Source organism: Copadichromis virginalis, linkage group LG23 (genome assembly GCF_057382275.1).
Source record: "Copadichromis virginalis isolate Kocher_CV1m ecotype Utaka linkage group LG23, C_Virginalis_male_GT1.1, whole genome shotgun sequence".
Lineage (NCBI taxonomy): Eukaryota > Metazoa > Chordata > Actinopteri > Cichliformes > Cichlidae > Copadichromis > Copadichromis virginalis.
The window spans coordinates 4725473-4748615 of NC_140639.1; the positions used below are offsets into that span (position 1 = coordinate 4725473).

The 23143-nt window shown below is 40.5% G+C and overlaps 1 protein-coding gene across 2 annotated transcripts in view; it reads right to left on the bottom strand.

The window, feature by feature from the left end:
* The window catches only part of agbl4 (AGBL carboxypeptidase 4), a 356132-nt gene that overhangs the window by 84081 nt on the left and 248908 nt on the right, over positions 1-23143 (bottom strand). For both annotated transcript variants that reach the window (XM_085447239.1, XM_085447240.1), the window contains one exon: positions 21291-21330. In XM_085447239.1, coding sequence (XP_085303365.1) covers positions 21291-21330 — 40 coding nt within the window. The remainder of the gene's footprint in view (positions 1-21290; positions 21331-23143) is intronic.

Consider the following 23143-nt stretch of genomic DNA (forward strand, 5'->3'; position numbering starts at 1 on the left):
GAATGACCTGCAGAGAGCTGGGACCAAAGTAACAAAGGTCACCATCAGTAACACACTACAACGGCAGGGAATCAAATCCCGCAGTGCCAGACGTGTTCCGCTGCTGAAGCCAGTGCATGTCCAGGCCCGTCTGAAGTTTGCCAGAGAGCACATGGATGATACAGCAGAGGATTGGGAGAATGTCATGTGGTCAGATGAAACCAAAGTAGAACTTTTTGGTATAAACTCAACTCGTCGTGTTTGGAGGAAGAAGAATACTGAGTTGCATCCCAAGAACACCATACCTACTGTGAAGCATGGGGGTGGAAACATCATGCTATGTGGCTGTTTTTCTGCCAAGGGGACAGGACGACTGATCCGTGTTAAGGACAGAATGAATGGGGCCATGTATCGTGAGATTTTGAGCCAAAACCTCCTTCCATCAGTGAGAACTTTGAAGATGAGACGAGGCTGGGTCTTCCAACATGACAATGATCCAAAACACACCACCCGGGCAACAAAGGAGTGGCTCCGTAAGAAGCATTTGAAAGTCCTGGAGTGGCCTAGCCAGTCTCCAGACCTCAACCCCATAGAAAATCTGTGGCGGGAGTTGAAAGTCCGTGTTGCTCGGCGACAGCCCCAAAACATCACTGCTCTCGAGAAGATCTGCATGGAGGAATGGGCCAAAATACCAGCTACTGTGTGTGCAAACCTGGTAAAGACCTATAGTAAACGTTTGACCTCTGTTATTGCCAACAAAGGTTATGTTACAAAGTATTGAGTTGTATTTTTGTTATTGACCAAATACTTATTTTCCACCCTGATTTACGAATAAATTCTTTACAAATCCTACCATGTGGATTCATGGATTTTTTTTTCACATTCTGTCTCTCACAGTTGAAGTGTACCTCTGGTGCAAATTACTGACCTCTGTCATCATTTTAGGTGGGGGAACTTGCACAATCGGTGGCTGACTAAATACTTTTTTGCCCCACTGTACATCCTGTGTTAAAGCCCCATAACTCATTGTTGATTGAAGTCAGAGTGACAGCCATCGTATGTGCTGTTCCGAAACCGAAATTTTACAAATAAAAACATTGTCATCTTGGGGTTTTTTTTGTAGCCAGAAATGTTGATATTTGTAAAATAAGGTGGCAGCTAAATTAGTAACTTATTCTGGGAAGTTGCACATTAACGAGGTGCATCCATGTTCTCTATGAGTGTGCCGCACAGGAACAGATACCTGCTAATTAGTATTAAGGAACACAAATAAAATTCTAGCATTTCCCTTACTAAGTCTCTAGCACAGATTTCTTGGACGGACTGTTAGCATAATTAACAGAGTTCCACGACAAGAAGCTCTGCCACTGAGGAGTTGTTTAGCTACCTCGGTAACCTCAAGTCATCCCCTCATCACCAGACTCTGCTTCCTCTATGTAAGGCACGTCAGTGGGATTGAGGTGATCCTCAAAGTATTGCTTCCACTGCCTGGCCTGTCCTCATTTCAAGTCAACAGCACTACATTCTCTTAATTGCCCCTTGGGGATAAATAAAGTCTCTCTGATTCTGATTCTCACTGCTTTCTTCTCCTGATGTCTTGTTGCATGACCTCTCTGAATACCTTCCATACCTAAGTTTTTGATTCAGGTATTGTCAATGTGGCATTCTGTTGATTCCCTTCAGCTGCATCTACTATCCCACAGGTTAACCAAGTCTGATAGGATTCCTTCTTAATCTTGACTCCCTTCACTTCAAGAGTCCACCACCTGCACCAACCACCTGCACCAACCACCTTATGGTCAGGTGGCTCAGCAGTGGAGGTGCACGGTTCATTTGTATTCAGTCCCCCCAGCCTCTTGCAGAATGCTGTTGATGTTCTGCTGTAGGTGGGAGTTGAAGAACTCAAGGACCGGGACCTCATGTACCCTCACTTTATGTATTGGAGCACCAGGCCTGTCCAGGATCTTCCCCTACTCCCTGACCCAACTCACCACCAGGTGGTGGTCAGTTGACAGTTTCGCTACTCTGTACATCGCAGTGTCTAAGATGTGCTGCTACAGCTCCAGTTATATCAACACAAAACTGATCATTGACCTGCCACAGAGCTTAGTGCCAAGTGAATGTGTTTGTTTTGGACAAACTATGATTATCACAGAAATCCAGCAATGTAACACCACTCAGATTCAGATCTGACAGGCCATTCCTAAGATCACACCCCACAAGGTTTCACTGTCATTGCCCATGTGATCATACCTGCAAATAATAGGACTAGTTCCCCACCTTAAGGAACAGGGAAACAACCCTCTTGCCCAGCAGGCAAATGTACGTGCATCAAACAAAGGGGAAACAAGTATTCGCACCCCTGCTTGCTGGCTCCAGGGAGAGGCCCCAGTAACTCTGTTACAGGCAGGGAAACATTGTCCCTTGTTCTTTTCTTTTCAGCAAAGGCTTCCATAATGTATGTATGGTTGATGAACTGTTTGGTGTCAATACTGCTGAAAAAAATGTGAGAATGATAAATGAAAACTGAAGTTTTACATCTTTGATTTAAATTGAAAATAAATATTATTAAAACCATACCAGCAGATGTGTATTTTAAATGACACACAAGCATAATTAGATTTCTGATACATCAATAACAAAATGTTTTTTATATATAGGTCTTAGAAGTGTGAACAGATAAAACATACTACGAGACTTGAATTTGATCACTGTGACAAATTTCTGTTACTATGGAAGCTCATTTATAAGTCTATCCAGTATGCTTTTGGATTGTACTGTTATCTTAAAAGTTGATTATTTCAGACAAATACAGATCAGACAGATCAGTGCAATGAGGGAGGGAAAAAAGTATTTCAGGATCTTACACTGGGATAAGCCTGAGATGAGAGGAAAGCCGTTTCTCAGGAGTTGAAATTAAGAAGCTCGAGAAAGTGGTGAAAATCTAATTCTGATATTCTATTGAGCTCACTTTTGCCTAGGAGAAATATACTCAACTAAGATGAGATCTTACTTTAAATCTTCCTTTGCTCTGGGTTGAAATAACATCTTGAAAATCATCTCTTATTGTACTCTAACTTGTAATGGGGAGAGTGGCACCTCTCTGATAGGGAGCAAAATGTAACTGTTTGCGTTTATGTAGTGTTCTGTTACCACAACCTTAATTTGAAGATATCAGTGACGATAAACAACTTGAATTTGTTTTCATTATTACCAGCTGTGAGAATCTCCTCTGCTTCCTTCGTGCACTGCGTGGTGAGAAAACACTGCACGCAAGCGGCAAACTCAAAACCGCCTTTAAATTAGTATTTAGTGAAGAATATGAAAGTTTAGTTGGAGTCCATCTGGTAAGTTCCTTATCAGTATAATAATAAGCAACTACAATCATAATAAATATGATAAAGCTGTTTATCAGTAATGATGGACACATGTATACAGGATTTCCATATTTACCGGGACATACCGGAGTGGTGAATGACAGATACATAAAAGCAGCAGCTGAGATGAGGATATCTGATATCCTGAGGCAAAGTTGGAACTCTGACACGTTTAACAATAGCCTGTGTACAAACTATAGAAAATTTAAGAGTGAAAAAACAACTTTTCAGTTGGAACTGAAACTCCAGATTTTGTAAAGTTAAATATATTAATTGTTTATACATGCTTTGTAGCTTGGAGAGGAGTATCATCATTTATTTGTTAGTTTATGCTTCAAAGACAAGACTATGTGCCTGTATACTTTAGGTTAATATCAAATGCTTATGAAATGGCGAAGTCATGCTAAAGATAGTACTTTACAGTCTAAATTGGCAACATTTTGTAAAGAAATTGTATCTGTCAAGTCTGGTTGTGTGGCCGACCGAGATAGAACCCAAACATAGGGGTAAACTGAAATATGGCTTTATTAAACTAATAGTGCAAAATAACAAGGGTAACAAAACAAGGAAAACCAAACCTCCAACTCAATAAGGAGAACGTACTCCCGAAGGAGGACAAAACCACAGCGGATAAGGTGACAAAGAACAAAAAGAGACTCTGACAACATATACACACCAGGTAATTAAGGAGACTGGAAACAGCAGGAAACACAGCTGAACGGAATCAGACTAGCAAGACATAGGGAAGCAAAACTAAGCACAACACGCACAAGACCAGGGAGTTTCAAAATAAAATAGGAAGTAACAAACACTGAGATAAGGACTAAGATATGAGAACTTGATACAGTGACAGGACATTAACAAACATGAAGGCATGACCGACTGGGGAGACAGAAAAGACACACAAAAGATCACAGGCTGGAAACAAAGGGAAACTCAGAAGCACAAGAAACAATATTATACTGAGGACTAGATACAGTGACAGGACATGAACCACATCTCAAAGAAAACTCGAAACATCCTAAAACTAGATGCTGGGTCAACCACGACAGTATCTGCATGTGGACATGGGCAATGTTGATATTAGACAAAGATAACCTGAGTAAATGTAAAATGCAGTTTTTAAATGACTATTTCATTCATTAAGGAAAACAAGTTATCCAAACCTACCTGGCCATAATAAACCACCCATTCCACCCCCACCATTTATTAAATCGAGGATTAACTGGGCGATCGTGGCTCAAGAGTTGGCTGTCCGCCTTGTAATCGGAAGGTTGCTGGTTCGAGCCCCGGCTCCGACAGTCTCGGTCGTTGTGTCCTTGGGCAAGACACTTCACCCGTTGCCTACTGGTGGTGGTCAGAGGACAGTGTCTGGCAGCCTCGCCTCTGTCAGTGCGCCCCAGGGCAGCTGTGGCTACAATGTAGCTGCCATCACCTGTGTGAATGACTGAATGTAGTGTAAAGCGCTTTGGGGTCCTTAGGGACTATACAACTACAGGCCATTTACCAACTGTGATTAACCACACGTTTTTGAAAGCTGATTTCACCTTCGATAGTCTGATTACTGCCAGACATGTTGAATCAAGAAATCCCTTAAATATAACCTGTCTGACAAAATGAACTTGACTAAAAGATCAGAAAGAAATCGTGCCAGGAGCTAAAGAAACTGAAGAAGAGATGAGAAACAAAGTCACTGAAATCCATCAGTCTGGAAGGGGTTACGAAGACATTTCTAGGGTTTTGGGAATTCAGAGAACCACGGTGAAAGCAGTTACCGACAAATCGAGGACATTCGAAACAGTGGTGAATGAAAATTACTCGACGACTCATCCATGAGGTCACAAAAGAACCCAGAACTACATCTAAAGAACTGCAGGTCCTTGCTTGCCTCAGTTAATGTCAGCGTTCATGATTCAACAATATTAAAGAAAATAAGCATAAGTGTGACAAATATGCACAAAGATAAATATTTTTCACTTTACTGCACTGCACCTATGAAGACAGTGAAATTGAAGGAATATATTCTCTTTTATGTTCACTGGTCTTCCACTTCACTATCATTGCTCTGCATTGTTGAATTATCTGTGGTATCTCTAATCAGCTTTACAGATTTTTTAGCTCCTTGAAAACATTAAACTGCTTGCTATAATGCATTTTTATGTACAAATATTTTATTCAAAACTAAATATGATAACATAGTATTTATACCATAAGTTTAGTCTGTAAGGATGGCGTGTGCAATTTATATAAAACCTACAAACTAAATCCACTTTTTTACCCCAATGAACCGCTGACTGATTATGAAGTTTCTTCAGTATTGATTACTACTTAACATATGATCTGTTTTTCTACGATTTCTATTGGATTTTGCAACAATATGGAACAAAAGAAAAAAAAATCAAAGCCACCCAAGCAGTTAATATTGTATAATTTTAAATATTCTAATTTATTAGAGTAAGAGGACTGGAGAGGGACAAAATAATATGTTTAAATTATCACTACAAAGGACAAAGAGCGGGACTGGGATATTTATCAAAATAAACAAACTCTAGCATATATAATTATGTGATTATGCAACTTCTCTTTCTATGTATAAACAGAAATACATGGGCCGAGGATATCTGCAAGTTATTGCCACCGAGGAGCCTTCAAATCTAGGTCTGAAATGACCTCTGCACACCGAAAATGCTGTTAAACAAAAACAGTTTAAAGTGAAATGCTCTGTGCTCATTGTTGTGTGTTGAGTTTTAACCGTTAGAAAATAAATTCACAGCTGCTATTTATTTAATAAATCGATAATGCTCCTTTTTTTTAACAATTAGTCAAGCCCACAAAGTCTGTTCTGATTTATCCTAAACTATTGGCACGCTAATTAGCTGGAGCTACAGCGATTCACTAAAGCGGAGGAATAACTCAAGATAATATTTTAGCAATATTTTATCTGTGGGGGAATTTGATCGGCTAAAGACTCGAGTCAGGACAGAAGCCAGACATCATGTCCTGCCTATTAGCTCCACACTGCCAGGCTCATCTATCTTTATTGGTCATCCATTAGCCTGCATTAAAGGGAGACACGGGATAATAGCAGTAATGATGCTGATGATGGAATTAGACTGTGGGCACACACGTCATGAATGAAGTGTTGCGCCTGGAATCATAAAGAGCTCCCAAAGACGAACGGACAGATGGACGGACAGTTAAAGTTTACAGCCCCGCGTGTGTGCGTTTGTATGTGCGACACACAAATGCACAGAGAAAAAGAGCAGAAGATGGAAAGAAAGTGTGCGCAGTAACTTTAGTGCACGTCGACAGCCAATCTAAAGGCAACACCTGTGCCTGTCTGCAGGTTGGACAGATGCTGGTACAGGTGTGTGCGTGATGATTGTTGGCAGGGCAGCCACAGCATGCAGACACCACAATCAGCAAAGTGACAATGCCAGGCATTAGGCAGCCAGGGATCATTAAGGCAACTTTCTGGAAATAAACTCCAAGATGGGGGTAGCCCCGAGCAAAATGAAGATATGGATGTGCGGTTCCACGATGACGGGTTCAGAGAGGCATAAACGTCTTTTATGGTCAACGCTCTGCTACAATCAATCACAACTGTTTACTGTCCGGGGTAAAACCATTTTCCTATTTTGGTTTGAATCATCTCACCAGGCTTTCTCTTATTATGCCTCTTAATTAGCTCTGCATGAATTACTAATCAACCATGAAGAAGGCATTCACCAATTTAAAAAGTGATAGCCCATGAAATGAACAGCGCAGTCTCATACAAGGACATCAGTTACTAATGCTGCGGGGCCTGAAAAACAGACCTTTGACTGAAAGCGAGACAGAAATAAGAAAGACGTGTGTGGAGCACAAACACATGCGGTGGCAAAGCTTATTGTGAATAAATACTTCATTAAGTATTTAGAATGGTATCAGTGCAGGCCTTGACTTCATGCTGTGCATACTCAGTGATTCACCCAGGAGACATTGATCTTCTTCACGAGGAACATAATGACCACCAGAGAAATACTGATCATATTTCAGCACCAGTCAATTCAGTTCATTAGGGCCACTCTGCCTCCTGCTGTGGACCTGCATTGATCCTGCCAGTGTCACCAGACTGTTATTCTCTGCTAACTAGATAGGAAACTCGCTAAACTGTAATTTATACAGTTGCAGCAACAAGTCGAACAATAGACTACAGGGAACAAACAAGCAGAAATATATGAAAGAGTGCAGATTGGCCTATCTGTGTAATAGCAGCATGGGCTGTCTGCCTCTGTGCCCTTTCTGCGTCGGCATCAAATGTCAAGCACGACACAAGAAATCCTAAAAGTATCAAGGCTGTCCTCGGGTTTCAGAGAGAATTTTTCTTATGCCTCTAATACCTTTTCCACCTTCTCCTCTCCTCTAATCTCCACTTATCTGGCAGCCAGGTGAGCTGCAGCACATGGCTGGTGGGCAGGCTTTGGTCTGTGGGAATACAGCTCATCTTAATGGTATTTTCCCCCCTTTTCCTCCTCTTCCCTGTGCTTCTCTTACCCTTTCCTCCAGGGCAGCTGTCAGACAGAGACTGAGGCAGCCAGAGAACTTTTCATTGCAGCTGTAACAGACAGCGGGGAGCCGCTGGGATTGGACGAGTGACCAAAGCCGCCCGTCATGCAGAGGGGCAGCCAGGCTCATGGGTGCATAACATCTGACAGATAATAGCAGATAAAACCTGGGCCAACCAGCAGCCCACTCCTCACTGGGGGATGGAAGGCCCGTGGTGATGGGTGGGGGATCAGATCGAGGTTGCAGGGGCATGATGAGGGCCAAAGAGCTTTGACAACTAACGGCCTTTATTTAACCACCAACTGGCCATCCACAGACCCACGCCCACACACAGTAGTCAAGGACAGGCAAGGTCACTGACCTCAAATCTCTCCACTACAGCTTACTGTACACCTGGGCAGGTTAATACTGAATCTGAGCTTAATGTTGTGCAGCTGCTGTGTTTGAAAAAGGATATAAAAAGCCAACAATCTGCTTATTTTTCCCCCACATTACTTTATTTTCTTGCACTAATTTCCGCTGAAAGAGTTGTGAGTCTCTAAAGGACAGCAGAGTTTATCTTCTATGCTTCCATTAACATCTTAATTTATATCTAAATCTGCAATGCAAATGGACCTGTTTCAGTTAAAAAAATAATGGTGACAAAACACATTTAAATCTGTGTACATATATGCAGTGGTGTCCATTTACGTTGGCCCTACTTTATGCCTACCTGTCACTACCTGTCAGATATTTCCCAAAAAATTCTTTCCTCTACATCAAAAAGACAACACAAACAGCATAACATTGCATTTTCTCTGTTCTTCAGCCAGGACACACACACACACACACACACACACACACACACACACTTCCTGAGATTCTTGCTTTCAGTGTAAAAAAGAAAGCCAGATGTCATGCTGTCCAGATGCAGGATGCCAGCTGATGTGACAATGGGAAACACTGTTTGTCTCCCGGTGCTGAGAGACACATTTAGTTTTATGGATGAGAAAACAGTCAACACAAATCTGGCAATCACCCGCTGAAAGGCCTGAAACACACAGGCACACTGCAGTCAGCCCACCGAGCAGGAACCAGGTCAGGTACAAATGGTAAAATGTTTCCTGTAACAAAAACCATTCAGTCTCCAAATAACATGTTTTTAAAAAAGAAACACAGAGTTAAGCAGAATTATCGAGAAACCTAAACATAACCATTCCCTTCCTGAATGTCTGCTATAAGCGGTTTGTTGACTATGATTGGCCAGTAAAGCTCTATCTGTATAGTTCCTTGGTCTCCAACAGAGGTCAGTACAAAGTCACACACACACACACACACACACACACACAAACAGAACAGCAGAAAGACATAATGAGCTGAGGAACTTTCTAGATTGAAAAGACTTCAGCGTCTGGAGTGGCAATTAAAAAAGAATCTCCCCTACAGAAATAAATTATGTATATTTTTTTATTTATACATTCAGGACTCAACATACACACCCGTTGTGCCACATGCTCCAAACATAGATCTGACAGAAGGACTCAGGCTGAAAATGACCTTCAACCAGACATTGAGTCTCTTGGCAGTTTACTGTATGTATACCAGCAGTATGTCCTGCTTTAACAGTGCGGTACTTTTAATGCCTCGTCATAGTCAAAACTATAGATTAAAAGAGAAAGTAAAGTAACTTAAATAAATGAATACTTATCATCCTGAAAGCTCTAAAGCAAGGAGAACTGCAATAAGTTGGAAAAAGTAATATAGTAGTTGTTTAGAGAGACAAGGTCCTCTAAAGACACACACACACACACACACACACACACACACACACACAGTGCAAAAACTCACTCCACCAGCCATAACACAGAGACAGAATGGCATCAACCTCTATTATCTAGTCCCTATGCTGCTAACACAAAAGGCTCCCTGGAACAAAAATCCAATCAGTCCTCTCTAGGAGGATTTGCTCCACAGCAGTGCTCAGCAACACTGGTGGCTCTGCTGGTGACAAAGAAATAATCTCAGAGCCCACAGCCTGCTCACAGACTGTTTACTGCCTTCGTCACATCGTCCTTTTAGAAAGAGGACAGAGTCTGTGCTTCTATGTTGTCATTTTAGTGTCCTCTGAGTTTAGCCCCTACACCCCCCCCCCCCCCCCCCCCATCTCTCTCCCCTTTTCTGTATGCAAAAACATGAAACACATGGTTGGCTGTGGGAACAGTGCATGAAATTACTGTATTTGTAACACAGCGAATATTTATTCTAAGCATTATCAGGATAAGCTTGAGAAAAAGAACCTCCCGGCATATGGGCTATATAGAAACAGGTGTTAAATAATTGTTTGATGACAAACAATTTCAAAATATTTTCAATATCGTGCTGCCCCTAACTCTCTCCCTGCCTCTGTCTCTGCCTCTGGCTCCTCTCTCTCACAGTCCTCCATTCTTTGTCTGGTAAATTATCACACTCGTTCTCCATTCATTAGCATACTGCTGCTTATTTAGGTACGCTGCTGAGAAGCCTTCAACAAAATCAACTGGAAAATACTCAATATGATGCGGCCAGCGCAGCCCTCTTCTTTCCTCCCACCCGCCCTTCATCTCTTTCACTGTTTGTTTCTTAAACCACATCAAAATGGAAGCATAGGTCCCCCATAATAAAGAGGAGGGAGATAAAATATGCAAATTCACAGAGAAAGAATAAAATCAGGGCAGGAGGTGTTGTTTTCACAGCTGCTCATTTACACAAAAGCCAGATAGTATTTTTAATATAAATAATCTGGTTCCTTTTTTCCTACTTTTTCTTTCCTCCTTTTTTCCCTCTAGGTGTAAAATCATACTTCCAATCCACTGAAAACAAAATCTCTGCAGCTTGACATTCTGAAAGTCAGCCAAGCTTGCACTCATCGAGACACTTGATCAGCTCAGGTTTGTACACCAGGAACCAGGAGGTCACACGCAGGTTGTTCCACAGTTCTTTTTTCACCTTTTCTCAATAAACCCAGGCTGGCTGGAAATGCTTCTTCCTCCTCTGAAGTCAGCAAAAAAGACTATTCTCAGTGCCGAAGCTGCTACAGACTACAGTAGGTGGACCAGGTGATAGGGCAGCAATGTGTAAGTAGCTCAGAAGTACTTAGACCAACACATCATACAGCATAATAGCTTTGCAGTGTAACAGTGTTACCAACTGGAGAAAAAAAAAGGAGACCTAATTAACATTTCAGAGAAACAGAGTGAGCTTGGCTAAAAGGTGCTAAAGACAAAAGTGTAATTGCTTTGTTGCTTCTAAGCTCCAGGATGTGTGGCTATGAAAAGATGGAAGTAGAAAAGAAAAACGTCATAAATAAATGCAGATTTCTTATGTTTGAGCCCAACTCAAAGGGGAATTTGGTCTGACAGATAAAGATCAGCTGATGAAAGTCTACAGCCGAGCGAAAAGAAACTGGTACACACCAGCGGGTTAACTTTAATTATTTTTTTTCCTGCAAGAGACGGAAAGATTACTGTTCTGGCACAAACATCTTTTCATTAAAGTAAATCAGAAATTGTACCAACATAAACTTAAAATAATAATCTCTTTGTATTTCACAAAGCAAGGATGTCACGTTTTAGAGACAGTCTTTGGACACTAATACTGTGGCTCAACTCAACAGATGCAATTTTCATGAAGGCCATGAAAAGTACATCAGATTCAAACTAAATGAACCACCTCAACAAGGGCATGACTTCACAATACATCACTGCATTGTTTTGGTCAGAGACTTTTATCTGTTCAATAAAGAAGAAAGTCAGGCTGCTGTATGGTACAAATGAGAGAAAAAATACTTTGCTGACCCCAAACTCAGTTCAAAGAAACCGACAACGTGTTCTGGTGTTTTCTGAAATACTGAGACACTGTAGAGACTGTACGTGTCTGTGGAAAACAATACAGGGAATTTATAGGTTACGTTTTTAACCTGTTCATGTTTTTGTAAGCATAAGAAGCAGTGAGTTACATGGCTGAGCATTTCCACCTTAGAACTGTAGAGTACAGAGGAGAATTTTTAAAATAATATTTAAAAAGACAGACATCCATGAAACACTAGAGGACCAACGTCAACCAAGTCAACGATGGCAACAATTAACAGTTTGTCAACATTCAGCATTTTTTTCCTACGTCTCTGTAATATTAAATACTTTATACATATAATTCAAAGACCTGAAGTTCTCATTCATTCATTCATTTCCTCCTGTTTAAAGGATATAATGCTTATTCTGCAGTTCACAGCAGGATAACCTACATTAACAGTAAGTAACAGAATCAACTTGTTTTTGTTATGTGCAATCTTCAGGGCTGTATAACTTGACATGTAGGAAAAAGCAGCAGCTTTGTGTCTGAAATTGGTATAAGATGAATTAGTTTGAATCCTCTAAGTTAGGGGTGTCAAACATAAGGGCCGGGGGCCTGAATCAGCCGAGCACGGACTACAATCCAGCCCACTGGACAGCTTTGGGAAATGTGAAGGAGGACATAAACTGTATTTTTAATACATTTTACAGCATTTTCCTACTGACAAAAATCTCCCACATGGATATTTATACTACATCAACATAATTAAGTAATAGTAAAATAATTAAATGAGCTGTTTTTTCACTAATGTTGGATTTTTTAAAAGTAAGTCAACAGTTAAAAAACAAAAACAAACAAACAAGCAAATTTTTTTTTTTAAATGACATTTTGTGTAATTTCTTTCTCATAATATGAGTTATTACAGCAGCATTTAATTATTTATTATGTATAAAAACAGAGACATAATGTTCACTCAGCTCTTATGTTATGTTGTTAAGACATTATTGACAGAAAGATGAGTTTCACTGGTCTACTTAAGAGCAAGATAATCAAATGAGTTTGACCTCCGTGCTCTAGATCCTTTACATATTATCTAAACAACAAAGTTAATACTAGCAACCGCCAGCGCTACTCGTCAGCCTCCTAATAAACACACCCATCGTGTCAATTTCAAAATCAAGTCATTACATTCACAGCATTTTCAGAAAACTTACTCTGACCTTCAGGTCGAGGTCACCGAGATTCAAACTTGTCTGAGATTTTTAATAGACACAACTACGGTATCAATTTGAGAATCCTGGGTCACTTCCTTCTCGAGTTATCGCATTGACAAGATTTTCATAAAACTTGACCTTTGACCCTGACCTTTAGGTCGAGGTCACTGAGATTCAAACTTTTCCGAGATTTTTAGCAGACACATCTGTGGTACCAATTTGAAGCTCCTACGCCGCCTTGTTTGGATGGCGTCCGCCCGGCGGGGTGGCGACGGTACCCCATCAGCCTTTTACGACCGAAGGGTAAAAAATGATGTGCCTCTTTAACCAAGATGCAATAATATTTAGAATTTTAATACTACGCACCATATGCATACCACTGCTTTAAAATGCTTCCCACGCTACAATAGTCGACCTGTAGCTATACATATCTGTAATGAAAGATTCACACACTCAGTGTTCAAAATGTGACCTTTGACCTAAGAGATATATACTGTGGTTTCGTCTGGTGAAAGCAAAGCACAGAACACAAAGAATATCTGTAAAAAGACGGACTCTAATGAAGAACATTTCTATTCTGTTCTGACAGAAACAGCAGGAAAATGGAGATACAAAGGGAGAAGTGATAGACTGAAAGAAAAGAAAGTCAGAAGAGAGATCTGCCACGCTGCCTCATTGCGTTAGACACACACGCTGCACGCTTCTGTGCACAAACCCAAAAGTGTGCGCATGAGAACACGCACGCACTCAGACACCCTCCTCTCAAATCGGCCCAGATCTCATGAATATGATTGACCTTTTTTCCACTGTAATGCTGAGAGTGCATAAAGGGGAAAGGAGAAACTAAACAGAGGCAAGCAGAGTTAATTTAGAACAACACATTATTGGGTGCTGACTGCAGATATGGAAAAGGACAATCTAATCGATAAGCCAAAAGAATGACAATGGCCTCTCAAATCAATGCCTGCACCCCATTTTCTCACTGTTAAAAGACAAAGCCTTTAATGCAGGTGTTGCTGCTGTTGTTCGCTCTTGTGCCTGTTCGTGTGTGCGTGCATTATGCGTTAATGTGTGTGTACGTACCTGGCTGCTGCTGTGGTGGAACAGTTGCCAGGACTAATCATTATTTAGTTGTGGTGGGGCTGGAAAGGTCAGCAGTCTGAAAGGTCAGGCTGTGTTCAACAGGAGCCAGATGCAGTCGTGCGCCGCTCAAGTGTCCAATTAAAGAAGGCCGAGTGAGGTTTGAGTGGGTCTGTGTGTGGGAGTGTGTGTGAAATGAGAAAGATGGAGGGATCAGATATTGAGTGTTTTGTTTTGGCTTTCCTAAATATCTGTATATAGGACCTGAATATACCATATAAAGTATATATAAAGTGTATATATATATATATATATATACACACTCGAGCAGGCTTTTGTCAGGGTAGCCTCAGAAACGACTAACGAGCTATTCACTAATCAATACAATCTCTCAGTCAGCATTTCTTGCAGTGGTCTTTCTGAAGTCCCGGGGTTTACAGTCTAAGACGCCATGTCATCCACAAGTTAAGGAGGATTTCTTTGTGAGCACAGAAAGACATAAAGCTCCACTAAAAGAGTGGTAGAGAAGGTACTTTGATTACTAAAACTTTTGGATGTTAATCTCCAGGGTCTACAAAGAAAGGCTGCAACTCCTCCGCTCTGTCGGGCTGTGACGTGTAGTATGCTAACATCAGTTTGGGGGCTTCCAGAATAGGAAGGAGTGTTTATTGAAGCCCAGTGCAGACATAAATATTGAATATACTATATTAGATCATTTAAAAAAAATCTATTATTCATGTAAATATATGAACATGCCGTCAGAGGCGCTTTGAATGAGATTTTCTTACTTTCGGGACAAAACCTGGAAGCTGCGGTGTCACTTTAGCTCTCAGTTAGATTTATTTATTATGTGTGAATATGTGTTTTAGTGTGAGTCACTCTTCAGAGTGGCTAATGAACATCATTAGAGACAGAAGCTAACAGAGCGGCAGGGGCAGAATCCTCATCAAATCTTTTCTTTTCTTTTTTCTTTTCCTTTACACACAGTACGTTATGAAGCCACTTGAGACTATTAGTTTATTTATACCCTGTGATTCCTCCTCTTCACGCTATGAAGCAAGATGAGGCAAAGTAAATAAAACCACAAGGAAAGGAGGAAAAGGATGCAGAAAGAACGGACAAATGTTTCACAACAATGCCACTGTGATAAAATAAGGTTACTAATAAATCGCTGCAGATAACGAGTGCCGTTAAGTCAAACGAGCAGAGGACGAAGCGTCAACGGCAAACAGGGAGGCAGGTGGTTGGTGGACGAGGAGAAAAGGAGCAAAGGAGCGGAAACTCCTTTAATCTGCAGGGGGAAGGAGAGAGTGTCCTGCCTGTGTTTCCCTATCAGAATCACTCATCTGAAAGCTTCACTTGCTCTTCATACAGCCATCATAATAACCTTCACACATCCACGGTGTGTGTGTCTGTGTGTGTAAATGTGCACATCTGCTCACCTACTGTGAATAGTAATAAGCAGCAGGGCATGATAAAATATGTCTGCCAAGTTAAGGATATAATAGACTTCCCTTCAAGGCCACTCATAACAACAACCTGAATAATGACCTGCATTAATTTGCACAGCACACTGAGCTCTACACTGGTCAGAGAAGGAATCCTTTCAGTAAGAAATAATTGAAAGCTATTTCAGTCTGTAGAGGGTCCCTCTGTGGGTGTAGACTAAACCCTGAAGGAAGGCACTCCTGCTGTGCACATTACTGTAAGCTAGAGCTAAGAAGGAGGTGGCGAGTTTCAAGCAGCTTTAATGTAAATTAAATAAGCAAGTGTCATTTTAACAGGACACCTCGTTATCGCCTTAGATTAACTATGTAGCAACAGAAAACATTTTATAGCTGTAAAAAAAAAAACACGTTGCCCAGCAGTTATTAGGCAGTGCTATCTGGTGCAAACCTTTAGGTCGTCATGTAGAACTAAAACTTTAAGCTGCATAGTGGTAAACAAATCAAAAAAAATGAAATTGTGTTAAAGCATTCAAATATGTGGAGCCACATGTTTGACATGTCAGACTTTTACTCTGGATGCGCTTCCTAATCCAACCCCAAAGGGATTTGTGTCACATACCGGCTCCAAAGTGTAGTAGTTCACAACTCTGCCTGTTAACTGATAGCGCCTTGATGCAGTAACTGAATTAGATTGCAACAGATCAGAAGAAGAAAAAAATTGTCACAGTCCTGGACTTTTGGTTCATGACTTTGCCTTCTTGATTTCATTATTACTCTAGTCTCCCCAGTGTTTCCATGTTTGCATTTCTTCTTTGTGCTCCTGTTTCCTACTGTCCCTGTATCATGTTTAGTTAGTGTGGATCTTCTTGTTTTGGTATTTACTTGATGTTCTTACTTCCTGTCTTGCTGAGCATCTTGATTACTTAGCGTCTTCCTCTTTTCCTTCGTCTGTTGTGCTCCTCTGTTCATCTGAATTTATTCTTGTGCTTTGTATTAATTTTGGGATTTCTCTTTTTTTATGCTTTGTTAATATTTGCACTTCCAAGACAGTAGAAAGCTGTTCTGCTCTCCATTTAGGTCAACCTCTGAAGGAACCAAAGAATATAAAGACCAAAATTTGTCCCCGATTTCAGACATGAGTAATCAGCAATATCCAAGCCCTAAAAAAATCACTAATGGACATTTCCATTACGCTTCTATGGAATAAAAATCAGTGTTACCTAAGTTTCCATTTTGACTATCAGAAGCTAAGAGCTATGATAGCACAATTACCCAAACAGGTAGGAAATGTTTGGTCATGAGAGTGCTGTGACTCACTCATATCTATTTATGATACAAAGGTCTGCTGAGTCATACCCAAGCACAAATAGGGTTACTGACGGTGATCATTGCAAGAACGATGATACAAATCTCTGAACAGATCTCAGAATGTGAAACAGAAAGAGGCCATAAATCTACTTGGCATAATGTAAGACAATTACAGAGTCATTAGAGTATTAATCAGGTGTAAAAGTGGGACTTAACACGTGGGAGAACTCTAAGAACGGGCGTGGCAGTGCAGCACGGTGAAAAGAAACACTTCAAAATAAATCATGTAGTAAAGTTATTTTCTTTGTGTTTCTTAGGTTTACTACTCTTTGTTGATTTAGACCATTTAATGTAACGAGATGTAAACAGATGTTACTGCATGTGTGCTATCATAACTGTGTTCCTGGCCTTAGCCAGTGTGAATGCAGGAAACTAAACAGCATCATCAGCCTAAATTTAAACTGACAGCTGCTACCGTTGATCTCACTCAGTGGTTTTCACACTTTTTCTGACATGTCCAACTCCAGAAGAAGAAAAAACGTTGACAGTTTTTATCAAACATTAACAATAAAAAAAGGATCTGTGTTGAATTTAACTATTAACAAAAAAAAAAAGGTGCATATCATCAATTCAATTTCACTAATTAACTCTTGTTTTTTTCACATTTTTCACATGGTTATTCCCCCCCTCATCACCACGGCCTGCACTACAGTTTGATAATCCAAAGGCCCCATTATGCTCAACGTTCTCCCCATGGTGAATAGCACAACACGACAAAGTGACATCGCTCTGGTGGCAGTTCATCAGGTTGCGCACCTCTCGAGAAGCACACATGCTGTAGCCACATCCAAGTTTAAGACACAAGTGTACAACTGACTCGGTTTTTTTCACCATTTCAATGACATATCAGTACAGGAAGTCAGAGATTCAAAGATTATACAGTGGAAGGCGTTCCAACAGTTTGGAAAGATGAGACTTTCTGGAAAACGAAAAACCCTCCTGTTGTGACTTCTTCTTGTGCCGTAGGCGCTAATACAAGATCTGTGGTGAGGGCGAAGCAATCAAAGCAGCGGTTATACTGGGGCCCTGAGAGTGGCCATGAAGACCACTGCCTGCTCTGCACCAGTCCAACATGGACTCAAACTGGACAACAATAGTGCTAAATAACAAGTATAGCTTACACTAAACAGCCTATCATTGTCATACTATTAGAATGATTACAATGATTGTACTACAATTTTGTTTTTTGACACCAGATACCCGGTTAACCAGATAAGATCCACTGCAGTTAACATAAGGACATCACACCTGAGGATTAAAGATTTAGCTATCAAACGTCTTGCTGAGCAGTGCTTCCCTTTAAAAACGCTGTTGTTTTTGCTCACTTGCACCCACGGTAGTAACACAAACACTGTTATCATTAGGACAAAAAGACAGAGAGAAAGCCACTGTGCAAACATCTTCCCATTCTTAGAGGTGATATTTGAAGGTAACAACATGCTTCAAGGAGCTGTTCTATGTTTCATAACAACACAAGCTGAAGATCCTTTTCACCTCTGACCAAAAGCGTACACAAACAAAACAGTTAACCAGAATTCTTTCAGGGGCCTGACAATAGCTGTGCTCAAAAGGCAGAAGAGACAAGAACAAGACCTGCAATGACCAGCGTTTACTGAAGACGAAAGAGGACGACAATGTTGAAGAATCAGTGCTTCTCTCTTTTTTGCACAAACTGAGGTAAATCATAAACCATCCATAAAAAATATATTCCAAGACAGATTGTTTTCCTTACCTACCTTGCTCTGATATTCTTCAAAGCGGGCTACATTCATTCACTACAAACTAATGTACATGGAAATGTATACATCCTTTTGAGACGCAATAGTGGGATGAAGAAATGCATTTGTAAATACGCTGACAACGTCTAGCACTGCATTTAATCAAATGTGTTTTTGATGTGCTATATCACATCTCAGCTCTAAACATTCGATGTCCGGACGGCGCGTGATGCCTTTCTCTCTCACTCGACCACGCAAAGTGACGCTCGAAAATCTTTCTTACACTCTTCCTCAACTTCCCCACCTTTTCTTTCTGTGCGGCTGCTCTCTGTCAAACTGTGGAAGCCATGGGTGGGTTGCGCCTAAACTCAAGGCCTGAGCAACAGCTGCAAAGCAAACCTGCTAAATTAACCGGGTCTCCATGAGCTTCACATATGCATTATTCTAATCAAAGCATATTAGATCATCCAGATACCTTAGACATATGGGTCTCTGTATTCTCATGCCGTCACCATCTGTTTCTCCTCCCCTGTTTTTTGAATTTTTTTCCCCCGTTGCTCTCCATCTGAGTAAATCCCTTGTTCACACAGCTGCTTTTCTGAGAGACTGGCATAGATTTCTAACATCGCAACTACTTCGTGATACGTTTCCACATCGAGTCAAACTTGGAGCACCATATGTGTGCATAACCACATGTTATGAGTTTTAGCTACATGGTGGATGTAATTCCAACTAGTTTGCAGAAAACGTACGCACATTATGTGCCTCGTGTCAGCTCAAAAGGAGACGAAATCCACCAACAAACTGTTCACAAACAAATTATCCTCTCAAAGAGAAACTGACAGAAAATGTTAAATTCTTATAAGATGCTGAAATTTTCAGATGAACAACAAAAATCCTGTTTTTCACCTACTCAGTTTTAAAAGCTACTATTGAATGAAAATCAGCATTTACATAATGAATATATTAAAATCATTTGTATTTTAAAGTTGCTTGCTCCTGGTTGTCTGTTTATTATCAGCGCCAATACAATCTACGATGTTGTAGCAGGATTTGTGCATATTTGGTTCAGTGATGTGGACTGAGGAGGAGGAGGAGGAGTGCATGAGAATGAGCACAAATCATTGTAGTTGTGCTTCTGCAAGGATTTTAGACGTTAACCAGAGTTACAGGGATATACAAGACAACCTAAACATGCAACATACACAGAGTATTTCCCACTGCCTCTCAGTCTGCCACTTTTATTTACTCAGAGCTGTTTCTACTAACTCTATGTTTAAAATGTCTCAGGTATGAGCAAAGCAGAAGTGTGAACACAAGACAGAAAGTTGTAAAGAAGCAAGGTGAAAAGTGAGCAGGCAAGATGTCTGCAAACTGTCTATTTCTGCAGCATTTTGATGGACACTGTTTTCACTCATCAGAATTAGGATTTTAGTTTATTACATATACATTTGTTATACAGTGATTCTCAGCTGGAGAAGGGTGGAGTGGGTCTTGTATGCAAGTCAGGAGATAGGATTGACAGACTCCACTAATTAATGGAGTTAAGATAACTCTAAATTACCCATAGGTGTGATTGTGAGTGCGAATGGTTGTCTGTCTCTCTGTTTTACCCTGCCTCTGACTGGTGACCTGTCCAGCGTGTACCCCACGTCTCACCCCATCGTAACTGGGATAAGTTCCAGGCCCCCTGCTACCCTGATAAAGATAATTGGAAGAGAATGGAAGGATGGATTTGTATGACTCATATCCTGCTTAGATTTGTTTCCTGTTACATTATTATTACTAATAAATGTCATAATACTGGGTGGCATACAGAAACTGTATAAACTTGGAGAAGAGACCAGTAAAGAAGGAATGGGTGTGGGTCACATTTTATGCTTCAGTGCAACATAACTTACCTGAGTTTTTAATTTTTTGACATTACACATCCAAATATAAGTTGTAACTATGTAGAAACTTCTGCAGAAGTCTGTGGCTCTGGATCTGATTGTGCTTCAAATGTTAGTAACTGGCATCTTTTCTAAGGCTGTCATTATATTCAGGACCTTGAGTTGTGGTGCATAACCAGTGTTTTTTTGGTCTTGTTTTCTCTGTGCAAGCTGAAAAATCAAAGCAGACGGTGCTTTTCATGATGGGGGCTTTAAAGAGATAGGGCATGAAATGCAGCATTTTAGATAGAGAGAGAGAGAGAATATACTTTTTGAACAATAAAACATGTTAAACGATTCTGCTAGACATTCAAAATGACAAAACACACACACACACACAAACATGCTTCTATATACTCTGAAAATCTGTTTAGGGAACATGCTTGCACTTGTGACTGCTCTCACTACAGCTGAAATCATGACTTCCATTTAATCCCAAGGTGGAAAGCTTTAGTTACTGGACATTTAAATCATCACACCATGAGACAGGATCCCTTAACACACGCTCAAATAACTGACAAGCAGCCATAAAATCAGCAGTGGTTCTGCAACACAGTTTTTGACAACACAAACAGTTTTATCGCTGCGTTTCAACTGCTCAGCTGTTCAAGCAGTAACCATTTAAGCAGTTATAGTGGGGTATGAGCGAAATATTTTTGCTTTATTATGTTTTTTGGAAAAGTCAATATCAAACCAGATTATGAAACAGATAAAATACTGAGTGTGCATCAGAGAATGCTTTTAGTGTTGTGTTTTTTGTCCTGCGGTGGTTGGATTGTGGGTGACAATGAAATCCAAGCACAGAAATTCAGGCACCTACCAGAGTTGGTGATGGTTAACAGGTCTAGACGCCTTTGTTGCTGGAAGAAAAGGAGAGAATAAAAGAAGTCAAATGTCATGAAATAATCAATCACAGTTCTCATTTATAAACCCTGCAGAGATGCTCAAATTTGCCAAATTAGTTTGCTGAGTTTAACAGCTTTCACAGTTGATGGTAAAATAAGATTATTTACTAAAGTTATTATTTGTCATTTTTTGACGCTCTGTGGGTAATTCTGTATCGACGTTTGTTAACATGTGTGGCTGTGTTTGTAGTTGTATTTTAAGAGTACTGTGATGTCTCAAAAATGGTTTGAGACACTACTCAAACCATTGTTGAGTTTGCAGTCTATTTGCAATCTACAAGTTTGCAAAACCAAACTTGTCTTTTTTTCAAACTTGTTTCCCAAAGCAGCGTGTGCATGTGTGTGAGTGGGTGCACGTGGAAGTGTGATCTCCTCGGTTTCAATGGAGTGCGTTTGAAAGAGTGCGCAATTTTACACTTGACGACTTCGGCAGGTGAGAAGGAGTATTAGGGGGGTGCTAGCTGGCTACCCCTCTCTTTAACCTGCTGGCCTCCCACACACACACACACACACACACACACACACACACACACAAAATCACAGACATGTACACTTGACTGTCAAGCACTGCAGTAATCAACACCTCAGCCCTCCTCATCCACTAGTCCCCACGGGAAAGATCTTCACATTTTAGGAAAGTATGCACACACACACACACACACACACACACACACACACACACACACACACACACACACACAACGCATTCGTGTGTATGCATAAACGTGCATGAGAGAGTGAGAGAGACGGTATGGCTCTCTCACCACACTAACCAGTTGCTGAGAGGGATAAGCAAAGAGACTCTCAACATACTTGGAGTCCTTCTCTCTTCAAATACAGCACTGCCTGGAGTGGAACTCTCTGATAGGCCTACTAAACACTTATTTTAGTATTTAGCAGATGTTCTTACTCAGAGTGACTTATAATATACAATACAAGTGGAAAGAGGTCCACTGAGTGCATTTCATCTGCCACTGTATTGACAATCAAGAATGCAGTGAGTCACACTACTCAGTTTTTTAATTCTATAAAATTTACCCAAAATGTTCGATACAAGTGGTGGGATGAAGATAACGATGAGAATGTGCTTTGAGAAATTTTATGTAGACAAAATGTGGGTATCAGTGGTTTGTAATAAGGTTGTGCTAAAAAAAAATATTAAAGGAAAAAAAAAAACAGGGAAGACGGAGGATGGAGATGGTGACATGACTAAAATTCCTGCAACTGTGTAGAGTGAAGTTGCAATCTCATTTCCTCATGATTGCGTTGAAGACGGGGACCAGATCTGTGACCACTCGCAGCCAGTTTCATTTTCAAAGCAACTTTGATGCATTGAGATGACAATAAAACAGCAATAAGACCGAGTCAGTCTGCAACTGAATGGGGTCAAACAGCAATTTCATACAATCGGTTTGTGATAACGCTGCAATTAACTGATAAATAAGTGAAAATCGCAAATCTAGTGCCGTCTACATAGGCAGAAATTGACATTCATATTAACCAATTACATTCAGAACCTCCATAAGTATTGATGTAGTTACTGCAGGACGGTTATTTAACTGCAACATAAAACAGGTGCTTAACAATCTTGCTTTTAAATCGGAGTATAACCACAGTGCAGACAGTTGGCAACCAGTTGCGTCGAGTCCCTCATTACAGAAAGACACGCTGCAGATGAGTTATGCTCACTGGCACAGACCTACTCAGAGCCAACATGTCGACACTCTGCATTTATAAATCAGACAGTAATTAATTGCAAACTTTCACA